This window comes from Salvelinus alpinus, chromosome 1 (genome assembly GCF_045679555.1).
Source record: "Salvelinus alpinus chromosome 1, SLU_Salpinus.1, whole genome shotgun sequence".
Lineage (NCBI taxonomy): Eukaryota > Metazoa > Chordata > Actinopteri > Salmoniformes > Salmonidae > Salvelinus > Salvelinus alpinus.
Window position 1 is genome coordinate 95,114,314 of NC_092086.1, and position 26,490 is coordinate 95,140,803.

The 26,490-nt window shown below is 41.5% G+C and overlaps 1 protein-coding gene across 1 annotated transcript in view; it reads left to right on the forward strand.

The window, feature by feature from the left end:
• Positions 1-11,697, forward strand: part of LOC139535784 (unconventional myosin-XVIIIa-like) — a 100,996-nt gene extending 89,299 nt beyond the window's left edge. Inside the window, exons 39-40 of the mRNA XM_071335578.1 lie at positions 5,570-5,692; positions 8,629-11,697. Coding sequence (XP_071191679.1) covers positions 5,570-5,692; positions 8,629-8,707 — 202 coding nt within the window. The 3' untranslated portion in view covers positions 8,708-11,697. The remainder of the gene's footprint in view (positions 1-5,569; positions 5,693-8,628) is intronic.
• The last annotated feature ends 14,793 nt before the right edge of the window (positions 11,698-26,490 follow it).

Genomic DNA, 26,490 nt, shown 5'->3' on the forward strand with positions numbered 1-26,490 from the left:
TAGGTCTAAAAAGGGCCTAAAATGGCCACTTTCATCATGATTTTCTCCAATGGTTTGTGCTAATGTAAAAATCTTTTCAAACATCCTTCCTCCAAATTAAGTTTCTTTGTGAGAATTGCCCGAACAATCTGAGATACCAAAAATATTGTCAGCTGGCGTGGAATCGCCCTATAGTCTTTGTAGGTTCGCTCTCTGTAGAATCTGGTTGAGCTGCTTGTTTAATATGTTCTAGCTTACTCACTTTAGACTTCGACATAAGTCTTTCTGGTTAAGTATTAATTCTAAAGACCCATAATTTAAGTTAACATTCCAGTTGTAGCTCGTCATATTTTGATGAAAAAATGCAAATGTACTTCACAATTTTGGATGAAAGTGTGTGTGATTTGTAGTTGGTGTCACCAGTTAATTTTCTCAGCATTCATTATTTGTATCAGTATTAACCTCTAATTGCTTGTTCCAATAGAGAACACTTCCCTGCCCTATGATTCAATTCCTCTTATTGTTATTAATTAATTTGCCAGCAGACAGACAAGGCAGCTAGCACAGTGCACTGTCTTTGTATGTTAGCATCAAGACTATGGGTTCCTCACTTAGATGCTTTTGAGAAAAGAAAGTGAATCCCCATGGTTACTTAGCAAATTTGTCCCCACCTTTGATCTGTATGTAAAAGCAGTGCGATAAACAATAATGGAAGAATTGATTTGTCAGTGAATTGTGAAGGGAACGTTCAGACGGATTAGTGCTCCCATTTGATCTTTATTTGTAGTAATTGCACCAGGAAAAAGGTGACAATGGTAGGATAGATTTATTTTTTTGTGTGCGAGTGAAAGGGATAAAGAATAATTAATAGGTTTGAAATGTTTGAACATCTTTTTCCACCTTTTCTGACAAGCACCGTAAACATTAAAAGAGGAAAGGATGTCATCTTTCCAGTGCACTATTGTATTTCAGGCAGTTCTTTGTCAAATGTATCACATCATGGTCGTAGGAAGATCACACAAAACCAATCCCTGAAGAGTGTACAGTACCGTATGTGAGTCTGAATGTGTACACAGTGTGTACTCAAATGACATGGATTTAGTGGATCTGTCTCTGCTATGAGCAGTAAACACAGTGTGTGACCATGATGTCGTGGACTTCAGGGAACAGTGGAGGGAGCACGCCCCTATCCACATCGACTGGACCGCAGTGGAGAAGGTGGAACGTTTCAAGTTCCTCGGCGTACTCATCACTGACGATCTGAAATGGTCCACCCACCCAGACAGTGTGTTGAAGAAGGCGCAACTACTGAAGGCGCAACAGCACCTCTTCAACCTCAGGAGGCTGAAGAAATTTGTCTTGGCCCCTAAAACCCTCACAAACTTTTACAGATGCACAATTGAGAGCATCCTGTCGGGCTGTATCACCGCCTGGTATGGCGACTGCACCACCCGCAACCGAGGGTGGTGAGGTCTGCACAACGCATCACCGGGGGCAAACTACCTGCCCTCCAGGACACCTACAGCACCCGATGTCACAGGATGGCCAATAAGATCATCAAGGACATCAACCACCCGAGCCAAGGCCTGTTCACCCCGCTATCATCCAGAAGGCGAGGTCAGTACAGGTGCATCAAATCTGGGACAGAGACTGGAAAACAGCTTTTATCTTAAGGCCGTCAGACTGTTAAATAGCCATCACTAGCCGGCTTCCACCCGGTTACGCAACCCTGCACCTTAGAGGCGGCTGCCCTATATACATAGACTTGGAATCACTGGCCACTTTAATAATGGAACACTAGTTACTTGAATAATGTTTACATACTGTTTACTCATCTCATATGTATATACTGTATTCTATTCTACTGTATTTTAATCAATGCCACTCTGACATTGCTCAATCTAATATTTATAAATTTCTTAATTCCATTCCTTTACTTTTAGATTTGTGTGTATTGTTGTGAATCATTTTTAGATACTACTGCACTGTTAGATATTACTGCACTGTTGGAGCTAGGAACACAAGCATTTCGCTACACCTGCAATAACATCTGCTAAATATGTGTATGTGACCAATAACATTTGATTTGATATGAGATGCTGGGACCAAGACGATCTATGTGCAGAATACTGTAGACAGGAATAATCCATAGGAGCTGTATGATGGTATATAAGTACAGTACCAGTCAAAAGTTTGGACACATGTACTCGATCAAGGGCTTTTCTTTATTTTTACTATTTTATACATTGTAGAATAATAGTGAAGACATCAATACTATGAAATAACACATTTGGAATACTATAGTAAACAAAGAAGTGTTTTTATATTTGAGATTCTTTAAAGTAACCACCCTTTGCCTTGATGACAGCTTTGCACACTCTTAGCATTCTCTCAACCAAATGCTTTTCCAACAGTCTTGAAAGATTTCCCCCATATGCTGAGCACTTGTTGGCTGCTTTTCCATCACTCTGCAGTCCAACTCATCCCAAACCATCTCAATTGGGTTGAGGTCGGGTGATTGTGGAGGTCAGGTCATCTGATGCAGCACTCCATCACTCTCCTTTGTCAAATAGCCCTTACAAAGCCTGGAGGTGTGTCTTGGGTCATTGTCCTGTTGAAAAACAAATGATAGTCCCAGTAAGCGCAAACCAGATGGGATGGTGTATCGCTACAGAATGGTGTGGTAGCCATGCTGGTTAAGTGTGCCTTGAATTCTAAATTAATCACCAAGTGTCATCAGCAAAGCACCATCACACCACCTCCTCCATGCTTCACAGTGGGAACCACACATGCTGAGATCATCCGTTCACCTGCTCTGCGTCTCAAAGACACAGCGGTTGGAATCAAAAATTTGGAACCACCGGTCTAATGTCCATTGCTTGTGTTTCTTGGCCCAAACAAGTTTCTTCTTATTGGTGTCATTTAGTAGTGGTTTCTTTGCAGCATTTCAACAATGAAGGCCTGATTCACCCAGTCTCCTCTGAACAGTTAATGTTGACATGTCTGTTTCTTGAACTCTGTGAGGCATTGATTTGGGCTGCAATCTGAGGTGCTGTTAACTCTAATGAACTTATCCTCTGCGGCAGAGGTGACTCTGGGTCTTCCTTTCCTGTGGCGGTCCACATGAGAGCCAGTTTCATCATAGTGCTTGGTGGTTTTTGCGATTGCACTTGAAGACACTTTCAAAGTTCTTGAAATGTTCTGGATTGACTGAACTTTATGTCTTAAATAATGATGAAGTGTTTGTTTTTGCACATTTGAGCTGTTCTTGCAATAATATGGACTTGGTATTTTACTAAATAGGGCTATCTTTTGTATACCACCCCTACCATGTCAAGATACAGCTAATTGTCTCAAACGCATTAAGAAGGAAAGAAATTCCACAAATTAACAAGGCACACCTGTTAATTGAAATGCATTCCAGGTGACTACCTCATGAAGCTGGTTGAGAGAATGCCAAGTGTGTAAAGCTGTCATCAATGCAAAGGGTGGCTGCTTTGAAGAATCTCAAATATATCTAGATTTGTTTAACACTGTTGGTTACTACATGATTCCAAATGTGTTATTTCATAGTTTTTGATGTCTTCACTATTATTTTACAATGTAGAAAATAGTAAAAATAAAGAACCCTTGAATTAGTAGGTCTGTCAACTTTTGACTGGTACTGTATATGTAATAAATAAAGGTAAAATATGTAACAGAGATATACAACCAGTGGAGGCCGATTGTCAGAAGCAATTAATGTCGAGCTCTAAATCCGGTGCTCCCTGGAGCCTCAGCGCTGTTTCGCCAGTGGTGTGAGGCCAAGGACATAAATTGTGTGACACCATTTGCAAAGCCCTCGATTACAAGCCGCCTCTGTGTGTGCCACAGCTGCTCCAGTGCAGGTGTTGGTGTGTATGTGGGAAAGATGTGCGTAGTTTTGCCTTGTAGACTTTGTGGGAGTCAGTCCTTTCCCATCAAGCTTTGTTTGAAACATTGATAATGAGACCCTGAGTGACTGAATCTAATAAGGTAGCTAATGTTGATGTCCATAGACTGCTGCAATGGCCAGAATTGTCTCTATTTCTCTCCCCCAAAGTGGTCTCTCCATCCAGTTTGTGTGTGCCTCCATGCAGGTAGAGAGGAGGCAACTCAAACATTTTGTTCTCCATAGTGACTTGTTTGAACGTGTGGTTTATTGCCTTGTCCTGAGCAACATATTGCTAATAAATATGTGAGCAGGGGTATGCTGCCCAGCGGTCTATACCACTTAACTATTACCATTTAAGAAGGCCATCATCGGAGACCTCTTTGAATATGATGCACTATGTTGGCTCGTGATTAGCACTTTGCATTCTGTCCCAGCCTCACCAGATAAGCTGGGACAGGGGAGATCTGTGCCTTGCTTTGGTATTTGTATTACTGTCATGCCACATCAGACACTGAACATTGTTGATTGGATTGACGTCAGACACTGAACATTGTTGTTGGTTATGATCCAAATGATTACTCCTCCTTGACTGCAGTGTGTGTTCTTTGAGGATGTTCCTTTATAGCTCATTCTGTTACTATAAACTAATGAACCCTGCTAGGCTTAATGGTTCCCAGACATATTTGTTCATAATCTAAGTCTTTAGACCCTGTGGGTGCCCTCCCTCTTCCCTCCTCCCCTCTCCCTTCCTCTCCCGGAGACAAACAGATGCATAATGCAGAGGCAGAGATGCTTCACCTCTGGGAGTGAGGAACAGATGAATCCGGATTGAAATGTGCCTGCCGACCTTTCAGAGGCATGATCTAATATACTTTCTCCTTGGGTTCCTTCCAGTCTCTGTTTACTGCTTGTTATTGTCAAGGCCAGGGCTAGAGGGCTGTCATCGGCTCAGCACCAATAACAATCTACATCAACAGGCCACGCTCAGCCACACACCACAGAGGCCTTAACAGCCTGGCTATGGCCACCGAGTTAATTACGCTTTCATGAGCTCCATTCATTTGCATTCTGCTCTGCTCGGAGGCACCACGAGTCGTTTCGCTCGACCGCCCCCGTCGTAAGCGATTATACACTTAACATGGGAAGTGAAAGCACTCAGGTACTGTACCCATATTTATGGATGCACCAATTGTCTAATAGCTGTTTATTCTTGCTTTCAAATTAGCTTTGTTTTAGTTTTCATCAAACTTAGTTACTTTCGCATAACTTTAGCTTTGTGACAGATAATTTGATTAATATTCAGAAAGTAGGAGTACAACACTTGACTAGTAAACTAGTTTGCGAATGGGTGCATATGGGTCTGTCATTGCTCAAAGTCAATAGGCTGTTGTGGTCTCCCTAAAGCTTGCCTTCCTTTACATTGCGCTAACCACAGTTTGCCACCATGACTGGAACACATCTGCTGTTTGACTAACTGCATCAGAAAGCTGTTATGACATTCATAACTTTTGATTGGTCTGTGTGTGTGGGTCATCTCTGTGTTGTACTTCCTGTCCAAACCAACAGTTGTCCTCTGTGGCGGATCTGCAATAGCCCTCCCTGGGCTTAAACTGCTCTGCCTCCTGCAAACAGCAACATAACAACACTGTTTGCTCTCCTTCAATCTCTTTCCCACAGTGGTGACGACTTGGACATGGACTCAGAGGTGGAGGACCGTGTGGACGATGTCAAGTCCTGGCTGTCCAAGAATAAGGGATCCACCAAGACCCTGTCAGCTGAGGGCCATCTGAAGAGCTCCAGGTCAGTGTTGTGTTGTCCTGTCTGTCGGGCTGTTTATCAGCCTCCTCAGTCCTCAGGCACTTCATTATGATATCACCCCCCTTCTTTCTGGCTGGTCCCTGATAGAGCAGTGCAGGCTTCCTCATTCCCATCCTATATACCTTTACCCTGCTGAAAGCTAAAGAGCCCACGATTACCTGAGGCAGGGTGGAATGGAAGGGTAAGTATTTCATGAGATTAGGTGTCATCTCTCTCTGCCTCCCTATCATCCCTCTAATGACAGCAGGCAGAGGGAAGCAGGCGCTGTGCTGCCTGTCAGATTTATTGAAGTGGCCCATGGCCAGCTGGCATGTCTGCTAAATGGCCCCTCTCTCTGCTCTGCCTGAGATGAATACATCTCCTCCCCCTTGGCAGACAGCACAGGTTAGCCCCGTATATACCTGCTTTCTTTGATGAGCTTTAGCAGATCGACTCACAACCTAACTTTCCTTATTAGACTCGCTTCAATTTCATCATTTCTCTCTCAAGTCTCTAAATTCTCATCTGTTCTCTATCTATTTCTCTCATGTATCTATGTTGATTGTTTCCATGGTGTCCATGTTTCCCACACCCTCCTCCTCATGGCCTCTCAGAAATGCAGTGAATGTAGATGCAAAGGAAGGGAAAGACGGTAAGGAGATAAAAGAGAAAAGGAGGGAGCAAGGAAGGCAAAGAAGTAGACAGCAGGTCGGTGTCTGTGATGAGTTCCCTTAGCTACAGGAAGTGCTCCAACCTGAAAGACTCCATCGGATGCCAGGGGGATGAGAGCTCCCTCTTCAGTACACCCCGGACCGCACCTTCCTACGCAAGGCCAAGTCTAAGTCCACAGACTAGGATGACAGCATGTTGGGACTTCTTTTAAGAGCTGACCAAGATGATGACCATGGCTCGGTCATCTCCCAGGCCTACTCTGAGGCCACCAGCAGGGCCAGGAAGGGTCTGGAGTGCTGCTGGGCCCCACACAGCCCTGACTTTGACAAGGACTCCAAGGTGTTCTTCCTGGCCCCTAGCATGCCGAACATGGAGGATGATATTATGACCAGCATTAGCAGCATCACCAGTGTGAGCCGTGAAGAAGGATGAGGGTCTGGGCGGTATTTTCCAGTGTGCGTCGCTCAGTGTCTGGCTCGGTGGTGGACTAATGCACCAGGTCTTCCAGCAGCTCCAGCTCCCGCAGCACCACTAGCTCCAGCAGAGGCAAGGCCAAGAAGAAGAGCTCCTCAGACAGCTCCTCAGACTCAAGACGACCGTCGCAACAGGTGGATCTCCAAGAAGAAAGGCAAGAAGTCCAGGAAGACTCCAGGAAGGAGTCCTCTTATTCCAGCTCGGCCTCAACTGACTCCTACCACAGCGCCAACAGTGTGAAGAGAGGTCCAGCCCGCCCTGCCTCAGATAAGGAAGAGGGCGCTGAACAGAGACACCAAGAAGAAGAAAAGGATGGACAGCACAGTGATGAAGTATTTATACAAGTCTGATAGTTGCTAAAGCCCCTGGCCTGCAGTAGGTTATGCCTGGGAATGGAGTGAAAGCATGGTGACTCTAACCAAACCTGTTGACTTTATAGCAACATTATTAACATGTTAACCTTGTCAAATGAATAAATACGTAATCAAACAAGTTGAAGTTCATGTCAGGTATGAACTTGAAGGTAGCCTAGCGGCAGGTAGCCTAGCAGTTTAAATGTTTTATTTAACTAGGCAAGTCGGTTAAGAACAATTTCTTATTTTACAATGACGGCCTACGAGTTAAGAGCATTGGGCCAGTAAACGAAAGGTCGCTGGTTCGAATCCCCGAGCTGACTAGGTAAAAAATATGTCTGTGCTCTTGAGCAAAGCACTTAACCCTAATTGATCCTGTAAGTCGCTATGGGTAAGAGCGCCTGCTAAATTACTAAAATGTAAGTAAGTGTTTATCCACTCGGGGTGGGTCCAGGTAGAAATGAAGTATCACAGAATAATGCATTTCTTTTTGAGGAGTAATGATGACTCATGACAATTACTTACATAAAACATACTTTGTGGCATAAGGTTCCCCATCTCTAAGCATATAAAATGGGACACATAATTGTCTGTGCATGTAAATAGAGATTTCTCCCTGAACGTGGTGCATGGTGATGTTTTGAATGTACAAACTAGTAGACAGCTAGGTGCCCATGTGATTAATGACTGCAGTACAGCACAATCCCTGGTACACAACCATCCATCAAGCACGACCACTTTAAATGTGCTCCCTCCAGGCCCCAACAAGACATAACTATACACCTAATTGAACATGAACACTGATTACTGCATATAGCCACCATGTATTTAATATGCTAGATTGAGGGTAACCATACGGTATGTCAGTTTCTTTAACAGCAGGATAATAATAATAGAAATGTGGGCAGAGTCACTTTGACTATAGAGGTGATGTTACCCAGCTTAGTATATTTACTGTACCACTGCGTTGTTCTTATTTCATTATGTTGTTCAAAGTAAAAATGGATGCTCTACTTTAGCCCTGAAGCAGGGTTATGGAGACTGATCCCCAACCATGCTAACCTTAAACCTTTTCTATTTTCACTCTATCCTTCCACCTCACCATATGGCTGTTACGAAGCTTCCAGAGAAAGGAAAATAACACTGTAAAAAAACAGGCATATGTTCTGACCTTGAAATCCAGTGTTTTGGTTTGTTTGGCCCTTGGCATCCCTGCATGATCTTTGCTGCACTATTGATTGACACAGTGGAAAGGGTCATTGTGCTGCGCTGCTATTGGCGCAGCTTATACTGCTGTCCCTGGCCTTGACCCCTGGAGGAGGCTTGATATGTGTCCTGTGACCTCTACAGATCTCAAGCACCCGTAGTTTTCAGCCAGGGCTCAGTTCAGCAGTGTTTCTCCTATATAAAGCCCTCTCTTTCTCCTCTCTCCTCCCACAGCCCTCTTCTGTACCGGAGACACCGCAGTGATGAGGATGAGAAGGAGAGGGGTTCCAGCAGACTCCCGGAAGGAAAGTGACAGTGATGCAATGCTGGCAGAGTCCACAGCGTAACAGAGACTAATACTACATCTCTCTCTTTAACCACCATCCTACACGTACATACCAGAGACGGATGTACCATCCTTTTATATGCTCATAATACCCCTCCCCGATACCATCCTCATATGCACATAAGTGAGCAATGCTAGCTAGCACCAGAGGCAAGGGCAGGGGAAAGTCAGAGTGCACATACAACTTCTATTGAAATAAAACATGTTATAGCCATTTTCACTTGCTACTAAGAGCTTTGAAAAGAACAATCTCTCACAACATCTCTCACAAAATATTTTCCACCTCAACTACAGCTTTGAAGTGATATAAATAGAGATTATCACCACTGGCTTATTTAAGATAGCCTATGAAAAGCAGATGCATTCTCAAACTTTTGTATTATTTCAGCCAGTATATTTCAGCCAGTAGTTTTGAAAGTGGTGCTCACAAGCCAAAAGTGGACCCTGTTTTTTGGGTAGTACGTCATAATGTGATATGTTATGAATTTGGATCCTGGAGTGCATCTTTAAGCTCCTGTTGTCATCTCTGTTTGAGGGCTGGAGAGCTTGTGGTTTATTCAAATGACTGTATCAGGCTGTCTCCCTACAACCTGACTTCTCACTGCAAGTCCATACACCTGACACTCCAGCATATCCTCCTTACTACTTAGAAATGCACTTGTCTCCTCGACATGTGTTTGGACTGTCTGCTCTTGCGCTTCAAGGAATATTTAGCCAATATCAGTGTATAGAAGAAAGACAAGTGTTTATCTTGCTTCAATACTGTTTTGATTTTTAATGGTTCTTAGAGAATGGGAGGGAGAGCTGCTGTGAAGGGATAGAGCTTTATGTCACATGCGTTGGATCTGGTACATTTGCATACAGTAGTTCATGCTGGAATGGTTTTGGTCTGGCTCGTTTGAAGCTCCGCCATGCGTTTGTTTCTTCCTGTCATGTCTGTTGGTTTTCAAAGGGAATGCATTTACTTTCTGCTATGACGGGGGCTTTCTAGGGATCTTGTTCTCTTTCTTTAGCTATCAAGATATACATGCACTGAATATCAGGGGAAAAAGGGGTTTTATGAGGCAAATTGTCATAGTGCTATAAGTCCCCTGTCCCTCATGGGGGGGGGGGGGGAAGCATGTTTGCAACAGAAGTTCTGATATAATCCCTGGATGAATTGTCTCATGTAGGATATAGCTGTGTCGTTCCACTAATTGGGTGCCTTTTGAGTAGTGTAACACCTCATTTTTAAATTCTTTCATAAAGAGCACATGCGCCTTCATAAAAAAGCAATTTTTCCTGTCTCAAGACAGGAAACAGGGAGGCGCAATTGAAAGTAAGCTTCACAAAAAAAGTATCATTGTTAAATGTCTAGCCTGTCTACCGATCGGTAACAGAGTTGACATGTTATGTTCAACCCGTTCACTATTCCACCACAAAACACCAGAACATGGCTGAAAATAGTAGAGCCAGCTCACCTGCTTTTCCACTAGGATTTTACTATTAGATGTTCAATGTTTCTTTTAGATGAAAATATACAAAAATTAATAGTTTTACCACATTAAAATGAGAGTTCAGTTCACATAGCAGGGTTGACCATAAAGGAGACCTATTTTTATTTTTTACAACCAAATCTCAATTTTTGTTTGTAAATGGCGTGCTATAGACGGGTCGGATGGGATTTCACATGTTTTTGAGAAACTTACTCCAAACAGCACATCACTCTCTCATCCTCGTTGTGTAGTATGTGGGCCAACAAAACACATAAACAAAGGCTCCAAAAACACCGAAATATGTCCTTTTCGAAACATTAAAGCTCTCAGTATAGTGATACAGGTCTTTAGATGTTGTACACATGAAATGGTGTCATTCCGAACTTTATCCGCAATGTTCTATTCCATTTTGTTGCGACTCGAGCGATACCGCTTTGTCCCTTCTACAAAATAAAGGAAACACTTGAGTAAATGGGTGATACAAAGTATATAGTCTATTGAAAGCATGGGTTGCTTCTACACAGGAAGTTCCAGCCCCTTGTAGAAGAGCTTTTCAGGCAGCTTGTGGTGGCCCAACACCCTATTAAGACACAATGTTGGTGTTTTCTTTATTTTGAAATAAAGAAAGAGATTTGGTTGTAAAAAATAACCTCTCCTTTAAAATGAGGGACAGATGTAAACAAATCACTAATCACATGAAATAAATAATATATAAAATTGCTTTTTGTCTAAGCAACAAAAATAACTAGGGCTTAACAACAACGGTGAACACGTGGAGAAATGTTGGGATTAAGAGATGTCAAAATGATAATATTTTTCATATAAAAATCTGATTTATTGAATTCTCCATGTGATCTATATTAAAGGGCACTTAAATGAATACAAGTCTTTTAAAAATGTGATATTGGTACACAGTTTCTACTTAAAATATTAATGTGATGCAAAAGGCACTAATTTCATGGAACGAATTTGTCCTTACTGAGTGACAATGATATCCTTTAGTTTAACCTTATGAATTTTCAGTCGTAAATGTGGAAATTATGTACCTCTATGTCCACACGTGTTTTCTCATGTGTCCAAGTCTCCATTGCTCCTGTCTGTTCATGTGCATTGGAAGGAAATGTTTAAAGTGTGTGGGACAGACTATTTTGCATATCTTCTCAGGGGGAGCATAACTCTGCATATCTTTTCCCATTTCCTGTTTTTCTATGCATTAGATACAAATATTAATATGGAACATAGGATAATTTGATGTCAATGCTTCTGAGTAGTGATTTGTTAAATAAAATGTATGTTTGCATCTTGAGGCATTTTTGGCTTTACACACATAATATATACAATGTTTGAAATGATTCTATAATTCATCATAGCTTTTCAAACTGGTTTGTTTATTTTCATTATTGAACAATTTACCTCTTATGATAGGAATTAATTTTTGCTTTACTTTTAATGTAAATAAATGCAGGTGTTTGTTTACAATAACATTGTGTCTTGTTATTGCGTGGTGGAATGGTAATACAGTTATAGTTTGGAAGTGAAATCATCATAAGGAAAGGTTTGGATGGAAATAAGGATGAGCTATTTATTGGCAACAGCCGGACAATTTTACTGATGTGCTTGACAGAAATGTTTTTTTCTCATCTCAAGTGGATCACTTGATCATACCATCCATCTTTCCCCTGGAGAGGAGAGGGAAAACAAACACTTTATTGAAATTTAATAAACACAACCAGACATAACCACAGCAAATGTCTGAACACTGCTCACACTCACTGTCGTGTTGTTAACAAACTATGCAACTAGCTTACACCGGTAAACAAAATGTAAGACTAAGGGAGTGAACATTTATTTATAATAAGGGTTACATGGAGAAAATTGGACCACTCTGAAATGAAAATGGATGGCCCTCCTTTCAGAATAATATATTTGACCTAAACCCTCCCTAAACACTTAAAATAAGTGACCCTCCCCTATACCCCAAATAATAATTAAAACAAAGTGGATAGCAGAAAACATTTATACCGTTTACCCTCACTTCTTGGACACACCAGAGTATGTACAGAGTATGTACAGAGTATGTACGTTTTTTATAGTCCTTTAAGCATTACATGGCGATGCAGGAATTTTGCACAGGGCTGCTGGCCACACGGTCGTGGGTTCACAGGTCACCGTGGACAAGAGTAGTGGTAGAAAGATCTCCTTTTATAGTAAAAGCATATTGCATGAATCTCATCGTGTTTGCAGGTCAGAGGGGGAAAAAACGCTTTCATTAACATTTCATGCAATTCTGTCATTTTACATATTAGCAGAATACTTTTTAATACCGCACAAATTACTGAAATTACAGGCCAAGAATGGACCGAGAGATGGGCCAATGTGTTCGTCTTACCATATTTCTCCAACGCCAAGTCGGTGTGTCTTGTTTGCAATGAAACTGGCCCCTGTTGGCAAATAATTACATCTGTGACATCATTAGGAATCTGAGCATGGTACTTTCAAAAGTTAGGCCTACCTTTCCACCCCAGACAGAGTAGGCCTACCTTTCCACCCCAGACAGAATAGGCCTACCTTTCCACTCCAGACAGAGTAGGCCTACCTTTCCACCCCAGACAGAATAGGCCTACCTTTCCACTCCAGACAGAGTAGGCCTACCTTTCCACTCCAGACAGAGTAGGCCTACCTTTCCACCCCAGACAGAGTAGGCCTACCAGAAAAATGTCATCTTTAACTGCTGGCTACTCTTCTTCCATGGCTTAACCCAACCAGAGAAGGCACAGGTGTTTCCCTAAAAGCTGTCTTGGTTTAAACATCTATTGTACAGAAAGTGAATAGCTTAATCAATTGATAGTGACAGAATTAGATTACTTACTAAGCAAAATAAAAAAATGTATCTCCTCGGCTATAGAAGGTTGTAGCTCAGCCTCAATGGCAAATAAACGCTAATATATCCATATGTATCAGTCACATCTTTCCTGGGTATTATACAGCTTGTTTCTACCATAAAGCATCACGGACCAAAGCGCTGTTATAGATGACTTTATATAATCAGATCCGTTTTATTTTCTTATCTTAAGCTAATCAGGGGTAGTCCTGTGTTTTTCTCTTTCCATTTTCTTTAATAAAAGTTAGGCCTATGGCATACCCTCTTATGTCCTCTCAGTCTTGGTTTTAACTTCGCCTACATCCCTGTCAGTGAAGGGCTGTTATTTAAAGAGTGCATGGTGGGTGGAGGAATTGACCGACAAATCTATGTATATAGCAGCATATAGCCTGGATAGGTAGGCCTACCTCATTTCTTTAATAGGAAGGAGTAGGCAACGACGCAAAGCCCTCTTGTCAGAAATGAATGATGCCTACTCAAATGTCTACTTTCAGCATTTCCGATTGATTGTGCCGCAGCTGTGTCACTTGTGTCACTGATCTACACACAGTACCCAATAATGTCAAAGTGGAATTTCGTAGTAGAAATTGTTTGAAATTAATTTTAAAAATTCAGTTGAAATGTCTTGAGTCCATAAGTATTCAACCCATTTGTTATGGCAAGCCTAAATAAGTTTAGGAGTAAAAAATTACATAGTAAGTTGCATGGATCTGTGTTCAATAAAAGTGGTTGACATGATTTTTAAATAACTACTCCATCTCTGTACCCCACACATACAATTATCTGTAAGGTCCCGGAGTCGAGAAGTGAATTTCAACACAGATTCAACCATAAAGACCAGGGAGGTTTTTCAATGCTTCGCAAAGAAGGACACCTATTGGTAGATGGGTAAAAATAAAGCAGACGTTGAGCATGGTGAAGTTATTCATTACAATATGGATGGTGTATCAATACACCCAGTCACGACAAAGATACAGGCGTCCTTCTTAACTCAGTTGACAGAGAGGAAGGAAACTGCTGAAGGATTTCACCATGAGGCCAATGAGGCCTGTGATAGGAGAACTGAGGATGGATCAACATCATTGTAGTTACTCCAAAATACTAACCTAATTGACAGAGTGAAAAGAAGGAACCCTGTACAGAATACAAATATTCCAAAACATGTATCCTGTTTGCAACAAGGCATTGAAGTAACACTGCTAAAAATTTGGAAAAGCAATTAACTTATTTTCCTGAATACAACACATTACTGAGTACCACTCTCCATATTTTCAAGCATAGTAGTGGCTGCATTATGTTATGGGTATGCTTGTAATCGTTAAGGACTGGGGAGTTTTTCAGGATAAAAAATAAATGGAATTGAGCTAAGCACAGGCAAAATCCTAGAGGAAAACCTGGTTCAGTCTTCTTTCCACCAAACACTGTGAGATAAATTCACCTTTCAGCAGGACAATAACCTAAAACACAAGGCCAAATCTACACTGGAGTTGCTTATCAAGAAGACAGTGAATGTTCCTGAGTGGCCGAGTTACAGTTTTAATATAAATCTACTTGAAAATGTATGGCAAGACCTGAAAATGGTTGTCTAGCAATGATCAATAACCAATTTGACAGAGCTTGAAGAATTTTGAAAAGAATAATGGGCAAATGTTGCACAATCCAGGCTTGGAAAGCTCTTAGAGACATACCCTGAAAGACTCACAGCTGTAATCGCTGCCAAATGTGGTGCTACAAAGTATTGACTCAGGGGTGTGAATACTTATGTAAATTGAATTTCTGATGGGTGAGAGAAAAACATCTATATAATCCGTTTTGAATTCAGGCTGTAACACAACAAAATGTGGAATAAGTCAAGGGGTATGAATACTTTCTGAAGGCACTGCAAGTTTACTTGAATCTGGCTTATTGTGAGGTCAATAACTCTGATGAATAGGCCTACATCATGGGCAAAAAACATATTGTTTTTAATAAAATAAATGATTGTAGTAGCAAGCTGTCAAAGTTGACCTCCGGTCTTCCTCCTCATCTTCGCGCTCTCCTTCTCAAACTGAACAGAACATAGGCTTTAGGCATTTTTGGGATTAGGCCTAAGCAAAAGTTATTTTCAGAAGAAGCCTTTGACTCACCTCCTGAACTGCCACCATAGAACTACACAGCACAGCCATTGGTTAGGCAGCTTACAAAAAAGGTTTTGATCAACCAGAGCAGGCCTGGGCTCAGGGTTGGAATATCCATTGCAGTGTGTAATGCAGCCTCATTTTATTTACACCATCCCAGCAGCTATTTTAGAAATATAACTTTGGTCTGTGCTTCTCCGAGCATACACTTCATAGCCTATAGGCTATGGATCATTTGATTGTGACCACACTAAATAGCCTATAGTCGCACTGTCACGTTCGTCGTAATCCTCCTCGTCTGAGGAGGAGTAAGGATCGGACCAAAGCACAGCGTGGTTTGAATACATTCTTCTGTTTAATAAAGAAGAAACAAAGAACACTTGACAAACTTACAACAAAACGAACGTGACGCTATAAAACGAAAGTGCAGACACAAGCAACCAATGTATAGACATAGACAATAACCCACAATACAAAACAGACTACCTAAATATGGTTCCCAATCAGAGACAACACAAAACACCTGCCTCTGATTGAGAACCATATCAGGCCAAACTAGAAAACCCCACATAGAAACAGACAACATAGAACTGCCCACCCTGACCATACTAACTAAAGACAAAACAAAGGAAAATAAAGGTCAGAACGTGACACGCACTTGATATTGCACGCCCTGCAGAGAATCAGAGAAGAGGGGCGGCATCAGAGACACATCGATATACACTGAGTATACAAAACATTAACAGCACATGCTCTTTCCATGACATAAACTGACCAGGTTAAAGCTATGATCCCTTATTGATGTCACTTGTTAAATCCACTTCAATCAGTGTAGATGAAGGGGAGGAGACAGATTAAAAAAATATTTTAAGCCTTGAGACAATTGAGACATGGATTGTGCATGTGTGCCATTCAGAGGGTGAATGGGCAAGACAAAATATTTAAGTGCCTTTGAACGGGGTATGGTAGTAGGTGCCAGGCAAACCGTTTTTTTCAGGAACTGCAACACTGCTAGGTTTTCACGCTCAACAGTTTCCTGTGTGTATCAAGAATGGTCCACCACCCAAAGGACAGCCAGCCAACTTGACACAACTGTGGTAAGCATTGGAGTAAAGAATGGGTCACTTTCGACACCTTTGAGGCTGTTCGGAGGGCAAAAGGGGGGGTTGCAACTCAATATTAGGAAGGTGTTCCTAATGTTTGGTAAACTCAGTGTATAGCCTAATAAGCAACTAATTCTAAAACACTGAGAAATATAGAAATTTCATAAATTACAAATGACATGACCCTGGACTAAAATACCAAACCCTCCCCTTGACTGAAATTGAAAAAGTATGACCCTGCCCCGGCCATTTACCTCCAGGTACCCGTTCTGTAAATTTGGACCCATCCCTAAACTTTGTACAGTTCCAACAACAAAAGCAATCGATAGAAACTAACTTGAACATCAGGCATTGTGACAGAGAAGTGAAGCTTACATAGATGCTAAGTAACTGATTACTATAGCTTACTACACTTGTTGATGTTCAGCCTAACAAATTCCCTGTTTACTGTCTAATCCTCTATACCTCACCACAAACTGTTCTGTGCTGCCCCCTACGATGGGGAATTTTCCCAGTAATCTTTCTTTCCTTAAAGCTAGAATTCTTAGTTGCTACATACATTTTTGATTTACAAATGAATGATATATATCCATTGATTCTTGAAAAATATAACTTATAGATGCCTCATGAGCTTAGTTCAACTGTCATACCCCATCAGAATCCAAAATATACGCTTGTTTAACTACAATGTTTGTAAACACTGTATAGCCTCAACATGGTTAAAACTATAATTGTGATATCATGTATGGTCAGTCCCTTGCATCCATAGCTCTGTCAATACATTTGAGTGGTTACATTTCTCCGGGCCCGTCCCTCAACAATATACCAAAGCAGAGGCAGGGTGACCACTGTTATTGTTAAATGAAGGATTCTAGCTTTAAAGCCTTTCCACTGAGTGGCAGATTAAGTTCTCCTGATTTTACTTCTTTGGCGTTAACGTTGTTACAGAACTCAGTGGAGCGGGGAGGCATCAGCCTAACAAAGGCAGGCAGCGTTGTTTTTACTGAGCTCTTTAGCTGTTTACCATCACTGTTGTTGGAGTTTCACTCGCTGTCATTTTTATTTTTATTTCACCTTTATTTAACCAGGTAGGCTAGTTGAGAACAAGTTCTCATTTGCAACTGCGACCTGGCCAAGATAAAGCAAAGCAGTTCGACACATACAACAACACAGAGTTACACATGGAATAAAAAAACATACAATCAATAATACAGTAGAAAAATCTATATACAGCATGTGCAAATGAGGTAGGATAAGAGAGGTAAGGCAATAAATAGGTCATGGTGGCGAAGTAATTTCAATATAGCAATTAAACACTGGAATGGTAGAATGTGCAGAAGATGAATGTGCAAGTAGGGATACTGGGGTGCAGAGGAGCAAGATAAGTAAATAAATACAGTATGGGGATGAGGTAGATTGGATGGGCTATATACAGATGAGCTATGTACAGGTGCAGTGATCTGTGAGCTGCTCTGACAGCTGGTGCTTAAAGCTAGTGAGGGAGGTAAGAGTCTCCAGCTTTAGTGATTTTTGTAGTTCTTTCCAGTCATTGGCAGCAGAGAACTGGAAGGAGGTGGCCAAAGGAAGAATTGGCTGTGGGGGTGACCAGTGAGATATACCTGCTAGAGCGCGTGCTACGGGTGGGTGCTGCTATGGTGACCAGTGAGCTGAGATAAGGCGGGGCTTTACCTAGCATAGACTTGTAGATGACGAGACTTGTAGATGATGTCATGGCCCCCCCATAGCTCTCTGTTACAATGAGTTGATATGCGGCCACACTTGTCCTATTCAGACATTGCATTTGGCTGGGTCTAGAATGCTGTCCATGTTCACCCAGGAGATTGGGTTCATTTATCCTAAAGTTTGATGTCACTTAATGATAGTGGATTAGTATCTTACCCAGCAGGTGTTGACGTGTGGCATTCCATTTGATCAGGGGACATATCCACTGTCATGACGTTGGCCTGGGGGTAGGTTTATGACAGTCATAAATACCTCTTCCCCCCTTTTTCCTCTCTCTACCCTACCGATGTGACATTTGAAAATCCTTTGGTTAACATAGAGATTCTGGGAACATCAGAAGGTGGGGGGAAATGTACTATATTCTGGCAATCCGACCAATTGAACATATGCGGTGGTACTTAATGAATATGATGTCAGTTCGGTTGTCATCTGAGACATTCTGATCAATGATAGAATGACATAAACTCTACAGTGAAAAGTCTGCACATTGTAGTTATCGGAGTCACATGGAATTGTTGTTCAATTTAAATGTTTGAATATCAAATTATTGGTGAAGAGATTAAATGTAATTTTAGCTTCTAAATGAGAGATTTGGGTTTTCATAAGGTTAGGGCTCTGCTCAATCAGTGGCCTGCCCCTGTGAAGAAACATGGGTTATAAAACTTTTCAAACACGCCCTCCTCTCCCTTCCTATATAAAGCCTTGACGACAATATAACCTCCTGTTCCAAGTACGTGAGGTCTGCAGCCTTTTGCGTTAAAAGGACTAATATGTCAACTACAGAACTAAGCCCACCTCAGCGTGAGCTTTGGTTGCGAATGGTATGAACTTTGAACTCTTATTCACTACAGAAGTGATACCTCCTAGCCGTTGAGTTAGCAACAGCAGCTGCAAACGAGGGCTAGGAAAGAACAGACAGAGTATCCCGTCTACCACACAACGACGTTACTACAACGTATCTGATTTACCACCAGAGACATTCTTCAAAGGACTCGGTTGGGCAACACGGCCTTCCATCTACCACCAACCTACCGAAGCGCAGCTCAGAGTAAATATTTATTGCATTTTCCTTTTCCAAATGGGCGGTAATTTAGAATGCATAAAATACTGTATTTACGATAGCATGGCTTCTCCCTTGGTTCCTCAAAGTCTTCCCGCTCTTTCACTCAAACCCAGCCCCCTTTTCTTTTGTGTAACCAGCTGTCATATCTGTTCCGCCCGCTAGGGATGTTTTCCTTTATGACGTAATTTGTAATCAAGGTATGATTAATTCTGTGTATATGTAATTCTGTGTGATTAGTTAGGTATTTAGTAAATAAATAATTAAACCCAATTTTGTATTGCTGATTCAACTTGTTAGCCAGGGTTCGTGAAGATAACCAAGAATTTACAACTTTCAGATGAGACTGAATTAAGGTGACGATTAATATTGACTGCTATTGATGTAAAATATTACTAGGTCTTTAAGAGTTTATTCGGAAGATAGCAGCTCTATAAATATTCTTTCGTGGTGCCCCAACTCTCTAGTTAATTACATTTACATGATTAGTTCAATCAGGTAATATTAATTACGGAGAAACTATTTTATAGAATAGCATGTCATATCACTTAATCCAGCATAGCCAAAGACACGACACCACATTTTGGCTTTGGACAGTGTGGCCTGCCAATGTACCGGCAGGCAGAGGGGATGTGTCTTAACTTAGACCTCATCCTCTGTACTTAGTACTCAAAGTTTCCCGCAGGCAACCTTCTGTCAATAACAGGATGATTGGAGGCGCTGGGATACGGCCTTCAGGAGCCAGGTGAGGAAGCTGCATTCATTTGCAATTCTGGGATGAAAAGACTCAGCGGAGTGTGTTGCTTTGGGCGCTTGCCTTTGTTTGCACATCGTTTCCACTCCAATGAACACTGCACAGCAGTGGGCCTTTGTCAGAGGGCTCAGAGGTAAGCTCAAACAATGTTTATATTTTGCATAGGTCTTTACAGGGCCTGGGGAACAATACAAGCATTTCCCCTCTATGTGAGATTCAATGACATCGCCTATATAAACTCAGCAAAAAAAGAAACATCCCTTTTTCATGATCCTGTCTTTCAAAGATAATTTGTAAAAATCCAAATAACTTCACAGATCTTCATTGTAAAGGGTTTAAATATGTTTCCCATGCTTGTTCAATGAACCATAAACAATTAATGAACATGCACCTGTGGAACGGTCGTTAAGACACTAACAGCTTACAGAAGGTAGGCAATTAAGGTCACAGTTATGAAAACTTAGGACACTAAAGAGGCCTTTCTACTGACTGGAATACACAAAAAGAAAGATGCCCAGTATCCCTGCTCATCTGCGTGAACGTGCCTTAGGCATGCTGCAAGGAGGCAAGAGGACTGCAGATATAGCCAGGGCAATAAATTGCAATGTCTGTACTGTGAGATGCCTAAGACAGCGCTACAGGGAGACATGACGGACAGCTGATCGTTCTCACAGTGGTAGACCACGTGTAACAACACCTGCACAGGATTGGTACATCCGAACATCACACCTGTGGGACAGGTACAGGATGGCAACAACAACTGCCCGAGTTACACCAGGAACGCACAATCCCTCCATCAGTGTTCAAACTGTCCGCAATAGGCTGAGAGAGGCTGGACTGAGGGCTTGTAGGCCTGTTGTAAGGCAGGTCCTCACCAGACATCATCGGCAACGCACAAACTCACTGTCGCTGGACCAGACAGGACTGGCAAAAAGTGCTCTTCACTGACGAATCACGGGTTTGTCTCACCATAGGTGATGGTCGGATTAGCATTTATCGTCGAAGGAATGAGCGTTACACCAAGGCCTGTACTCTGGAGCGGGATCGATTTGGAGATGGGTGGTCCGTCAAGGTCTGGAGTGGTGTGTCACAGCATCATGGGACTGAGCTTGTTGTCATTGCAGGCAATCTCAACGCTGTGCGTTACAGGGAAGACATCCTCCTCCCTCATGTGGTACCCTTCCTGCAGGCTCATCCTGACATGACAATGCCACCAGCCATACTGCTCGTTCTGTGCGTGATTTTCTGCAAGACAGGAATGTCAGTGTTCTGCCATGGCCAGCGAAGAGCCCGGATCTCAATCCCATTGAGCACGTCTGGGAGCTGTTGGATCGGAGGGTGAGGGCTAGGGCCATTCCCCCCAGAAATGTCTGAGAACTTGCAAGTGCCTTGGTGTAAGAGTGGGGTAACATCTCACAGCAAGAACTGGCAAATCTGGTGCAGTCCATGAGGAGGAGATGCACTGCAGTATTTAATGCAGCTGGTGGCCACACCAGATACTGACTGTTACTTTTGATTTTGACCCCCCCCTTTGTTCAGGGACACATTATTTCATTTCTGTTAGTCACATGTCTGTGGAACTTGTTCAGTTTATGTCTCATTTGATGAATCTTATGTTCATACAAATATTTACACATGTTAAATTTGCTGAAAATAAATGCAGTTGACAGTGAGAGGACATTTATTTTTTTGCTGAGTTTAGGAGAAACTATTTGATTAAATGTTTTCTGTGAGCCAGAAACAGAATCATTATAACGTTTTGGGTGGGAAAAAGTTAACGCTGTTATGTCTCCCACCAATTTCAGCAGTGCAGCTCTCTATCTTGAACTACAAGCATGCAGGTGGCCAAAACGCTCCTGCCATGCTCTGTGTCCCTGCCAAAGTGGAAGTGCTGCGCCTATGTGATGAGGTCTCAGTATGTTTCCCAGAGCAGCTTGCTCTGTCTTAGGGATTGGAAAGAGTGAGCGAGAAACCCTCCCTCATGGGCCTCTGACAGTGAGAAGCCGTAGAAAAACCATCTGACACTTTCACAGTCTCCCGAAAGCACCAAGCTCATTACACTTCTATGTAAATATGTCCGTTGGTTTCACCGATATGCTGTGATTCTATTCCTGTTGTCTATTCTCACCTGCCCTCTCTGTCTCTCTATTGGCAATATTCATGAGTATACATGTTTTGCTTTTTTAACTTGACTTTGATGTAACTTTGCTTAGACTTTCCTTAAAAGGTATGATGCACAAACTTCCACATGCAGTAATGCATACAGTGATTTTTTCCATTGCATTTTCATGTAACCCATGCTGCAGGGAAGTATTGTTTGTCTTTTGACATTAAAGTATAGCTCATGCATTTTCCCTCACTAGCCAGGTCTGTGATCTTGAACTCCACATGAAATATTTCAAATCAGAAGGGAAAGAAGTGAATGTCAATCTATAATTTTGGCACCAATGTGAGCCCCCACTCCCCTCTAAGCGATTTCACACCCACTGTTTTTTCTCTCTCAATTCTAAGGGCACCAGCCCTCTCCACTTAAAAACAAGGTGTTATCAATGTTACTGGTTAACACCTTGCATTTACTATGCGTGTGTTTTCATTTCAAACTTCCTTGTTGTCTCGCTCATACAGCCCACGACAATACCAACAAATTTTCATCAAGATTAATTTTTCGTTTTCGTCATAACCTACATTGGAACGGAGCCGTTCGGGAGCGTTGTCAAGCTAACTAAATATCAACAGACTAAAGCTCCTCTGCGACTTCGCACGAAAGTCAGAGTTTGGAAGGAGAGAGAGTCGTTTGGTTACGTGCTGTAGATGTCCACATTTTTGTACTTTTTGATGCATCCTTGTAGTGTGTGCTGAAGACCCAGAGGGTGGTAATGACAGTCGTTGCGCCTGTTAAGAGTATCTTTAAAACGCACCCTTTCTTCTCCTTCATCACTGATCTGTAAGTGACTGGATAAGTAGAAGAATGGTATACATTTTATTGCTTTCACCAATCCAGCCTTGTCAGATCAGTGATTACCTCAAGGGAAGAAATGATGTATTTAATATTCAAAGTATTCGAACAGGCACTTTGGTTTCAGTAGTTGGAGGAAATGTGAAATGGATCTGAGAGTATGAGTGTATTGAGGATAATTTTTTGCAGTTCGCTGCATCTAGCGACTGGAACGAGCTGCAACAAACACTCAAACTGGACAGTTTTATCTCCATCTCTTCGTTCAAAGACTCAATCATGGACACTCTTACTGACAGTTGTGGTTGCTTTGCGTGATATTGTTGTCTCTACCTTCTTGCCCTTTCCACCCAATAATGGTTGTACCATGTTTTGTGTTGCTACCATGTTGTGCTGCTGTCATGCTGTGTTTCGACCATGTTGTTGTCATGTTGTGCTGCTACCATGCTATGTTGTTATCTTAGGGCTCTTTTTATGAAGTGTTGTGGTGTCTCTTGTCGTGATGTGTGTTTTGTACTATATATATTTTTTTGTTTGTATTTTTAATCCCAGCCCCTTGTCCCCGCAGGAGGCCTTTTGCCATTTGGTAGTCCGTCATTGTAAATAAGAATTTGTTCTTAACTGACTGTCCTAGTTAAATAAAAACATTTTTTTGTATAAATCATAACTAATCTATGCCACCACAGAATATGGCGTTGAAAAACTGGAAAGAAACCCTGAAACGTTGCATTTTTGTTTCCCCAAAAGCAGCCATGAATCTCACTTTGTCAAATTCTGTTTGGATGGAGATGCAGCAAGATAAGCGATGACGGAATTAGCTAAGTTGGCAAAATGAGCTCATAGGAGTTTATGCTCATTGACCCATCTTCCTGCTCTTGTGTTTGGGAATAATTTATGCTAAGAGCATTAGAAGTCACAGATCTGATGAGTTTCTAAAGGCTTTTCATTACATGCTGATCAGAAAAGCAGGACCATACCGGAGTTTGAAGTGTGTTGCAGGTGCTCTTGTGAATGTGGGTGTTTTGTCATTAGTATTATCTTATGTGTTGCCTGTTTCAAATTACCCCATCTACTCAAGCTCGATTTCAGCTGGCTATTTCAATATAAGGCTAGCTCACTGCAGAGATCCAACTGTTCCAAAATGAAACATCAAACTGTAACAGCTGAAGGCAGCAGAATGCATGAGGTGTAAAAATGGCCCAAGTGATGAAATCATCCCTGACAAATGAATTTGTCCGGAGAATGACTCATGCAAATGGTGTAATGTAATGCTTGTCTCCTTCTCTCCTTCTGCTCCTGCAGTCTCTGCTCCTGCTTAGGGAGAGGCATGTATTTAGCCCTGTGCTGCTGGTGTAATGGCGTTTTTATGTGGCTGACTCAATCAATACAAATTCATTTCCAGCTCTGTGGAATAAATATCCCAGTGATGTACTCACTGTGTAATTTCCCCATTGAAGCTGATGAACTGTGGTCATTGTGTGTCTGGCTGATTAGCGATAAAATGTTTACAGAGAGAACAGGTACGGTGGGACAGTACTGGCCTAGCAGTTAGCTGCCACGCCAGAAAGTAATGGCTTCACAGCTGATGACGTATTAACAATGTGTTTGCTCCATGAGGGGATTGTCACTGCAAGGAGAAACACTGGGGGAGAAAATCAAAGGGAGTGCCAAGGCATTGAGGCAGGGAAAACCTATGATGCACATTGAATTTCTTGTTTGAAATGACATGGAAACAATGTTGATTCGACCAGTTTTTGCCCAGTGGGACAGTAGTTCTTAAGGTATTGTTTATCATTCACAAAGAGGTGGTATTTTACTCATATACACTTGGATACTACGCTTTCATAACAATGTTCACATTGGAAATTGTCAGTCAGTCTGTGGTCAGATGAAACATAGTGGGCCAAGAATTCCTACGGATTCTAGTTGTTAACTTTGAGGGGAATTCCGACCTGAATTAAGAACACGCTAATGGAACGTAATTCCCTTTTTATGCACTTTTCTCTCTACATGTATTCAGACCTTGAACTTAAGCATGAGAATAGCATGCTATTCACCCGCTATTAGTTTGGGGTGGAGATGAAAGAAATGAAGGTGTGGTGGAGGGGTGTCTACAGATAAACTGTATTCTGACCGTGACTTCATTCCCTAAAGATTCCACCACCGTTACATGCGATGAAACAATGAATAAAGTCAAGCAACCTGTCGGTTCCATAGAAATAACACCATTCTCCATGTACTGTTATTTACAAACTGATAAGAGCTAGGTAAATGAGTAAGACGTTGTTATCAGGGGATTGCAAATCTATTTTACCTTTATGATTGCTGGAGACATATGTGAAACCAGTCATATGACAGCAAACTAAAGCATATCAACCTATTGTATCACTTTTCATTGTATTTTTTTAAAACAATTTTGTCGTGTTAAATATTAGCCACTATCAGTAACCAGCATCAGTTATACCCACATACATTTATAACTGTCACTTTAGTGTTAGTTTCCTTACATTTAGCATAATTCCATTACATAGTTTACCTTTCTTTCTTCTGTCACGTTCATGTGGTTTCATAAAGGCTTCATAAATACTTTCCTAATGCTAAATAATATCCAAAATCAGTTTTTTTTTTTTTTACTAATTGGTGCTGAGAAGGAGTTGAATATGAGTGTATTTAAGTCAAATCAAATCCAAAGTTATTTGTCACATGAGCCGAATACAACAGGAGTAGACCTTACAGTGAAATGCTTACTTACAAGCCCTTAAACAACAATGCAGTTAAAAAAAAGTGTTACATAAAAAATAGATAAGTAAAAAATTTAATAAAAATAACAAATAATGAAAGAGCAGCAGTAAAATAACAGTAGCGAGGCTATATACAGGGGTACCGATACAGAGTCAATGTGCGGGGGCACAGGTTAGTCAAGGTAATTTAGGTAATATGTACAGTTGAAGTCGGAAGTTTACACACACTTAGGTTGGAGTCATTAAAGCTTGTTTTTCGACCACTCCACAAATTTCTTGTTAACAAACTATAGTTTTGGCAAGCCGGTTAGGATATCTTCTTTGTGCATGACACAAGTAATTTTTCCAACAATTGTTTACAGACAGATTATTTCACTTATAATTCACTGTATCACAATTCCAGTGGGTCAGATGTTTACATGCACAAAGTTGACTGTGCCTTTAAACAGCTTGGAAAATTCTTGAAAATGATGTCATGGCTTTAGAAGCTTCTGATAGGCTAATTGACGTCATTTGAGTCAATTGGAGGTGTACCTGTGGATGTATTTCAATGCCTACCTTCAAACTCAGTGCCTCTTTGCTTGACATCATGGGAAAATCAAAAGAAATCAGCCAAGACCTAAAAAAAAATTGTAGACCTCCACAAGTCTAGTTCATCCTTGGGAGCAATTTCCAAACACCTGAAGGTACCACGTTCACCTGTACAAACAATAGTACGCAAGTATAAACACCATGGGACCATGCAGCCGTTCTTTTTTTCCCTGAGTTCATATCCACAGTGAAACGAGTCCTATATCGACATAGCCACTGCTCCAAAACCGCCATAAAAAAGCCAGACTACGGTTTGCAACTGCACATGGGGACAAAGATTGGGGGGACAAAGATTGTACTTTTTGGAGAAATGTCCTCTGGTCTGATGAAAC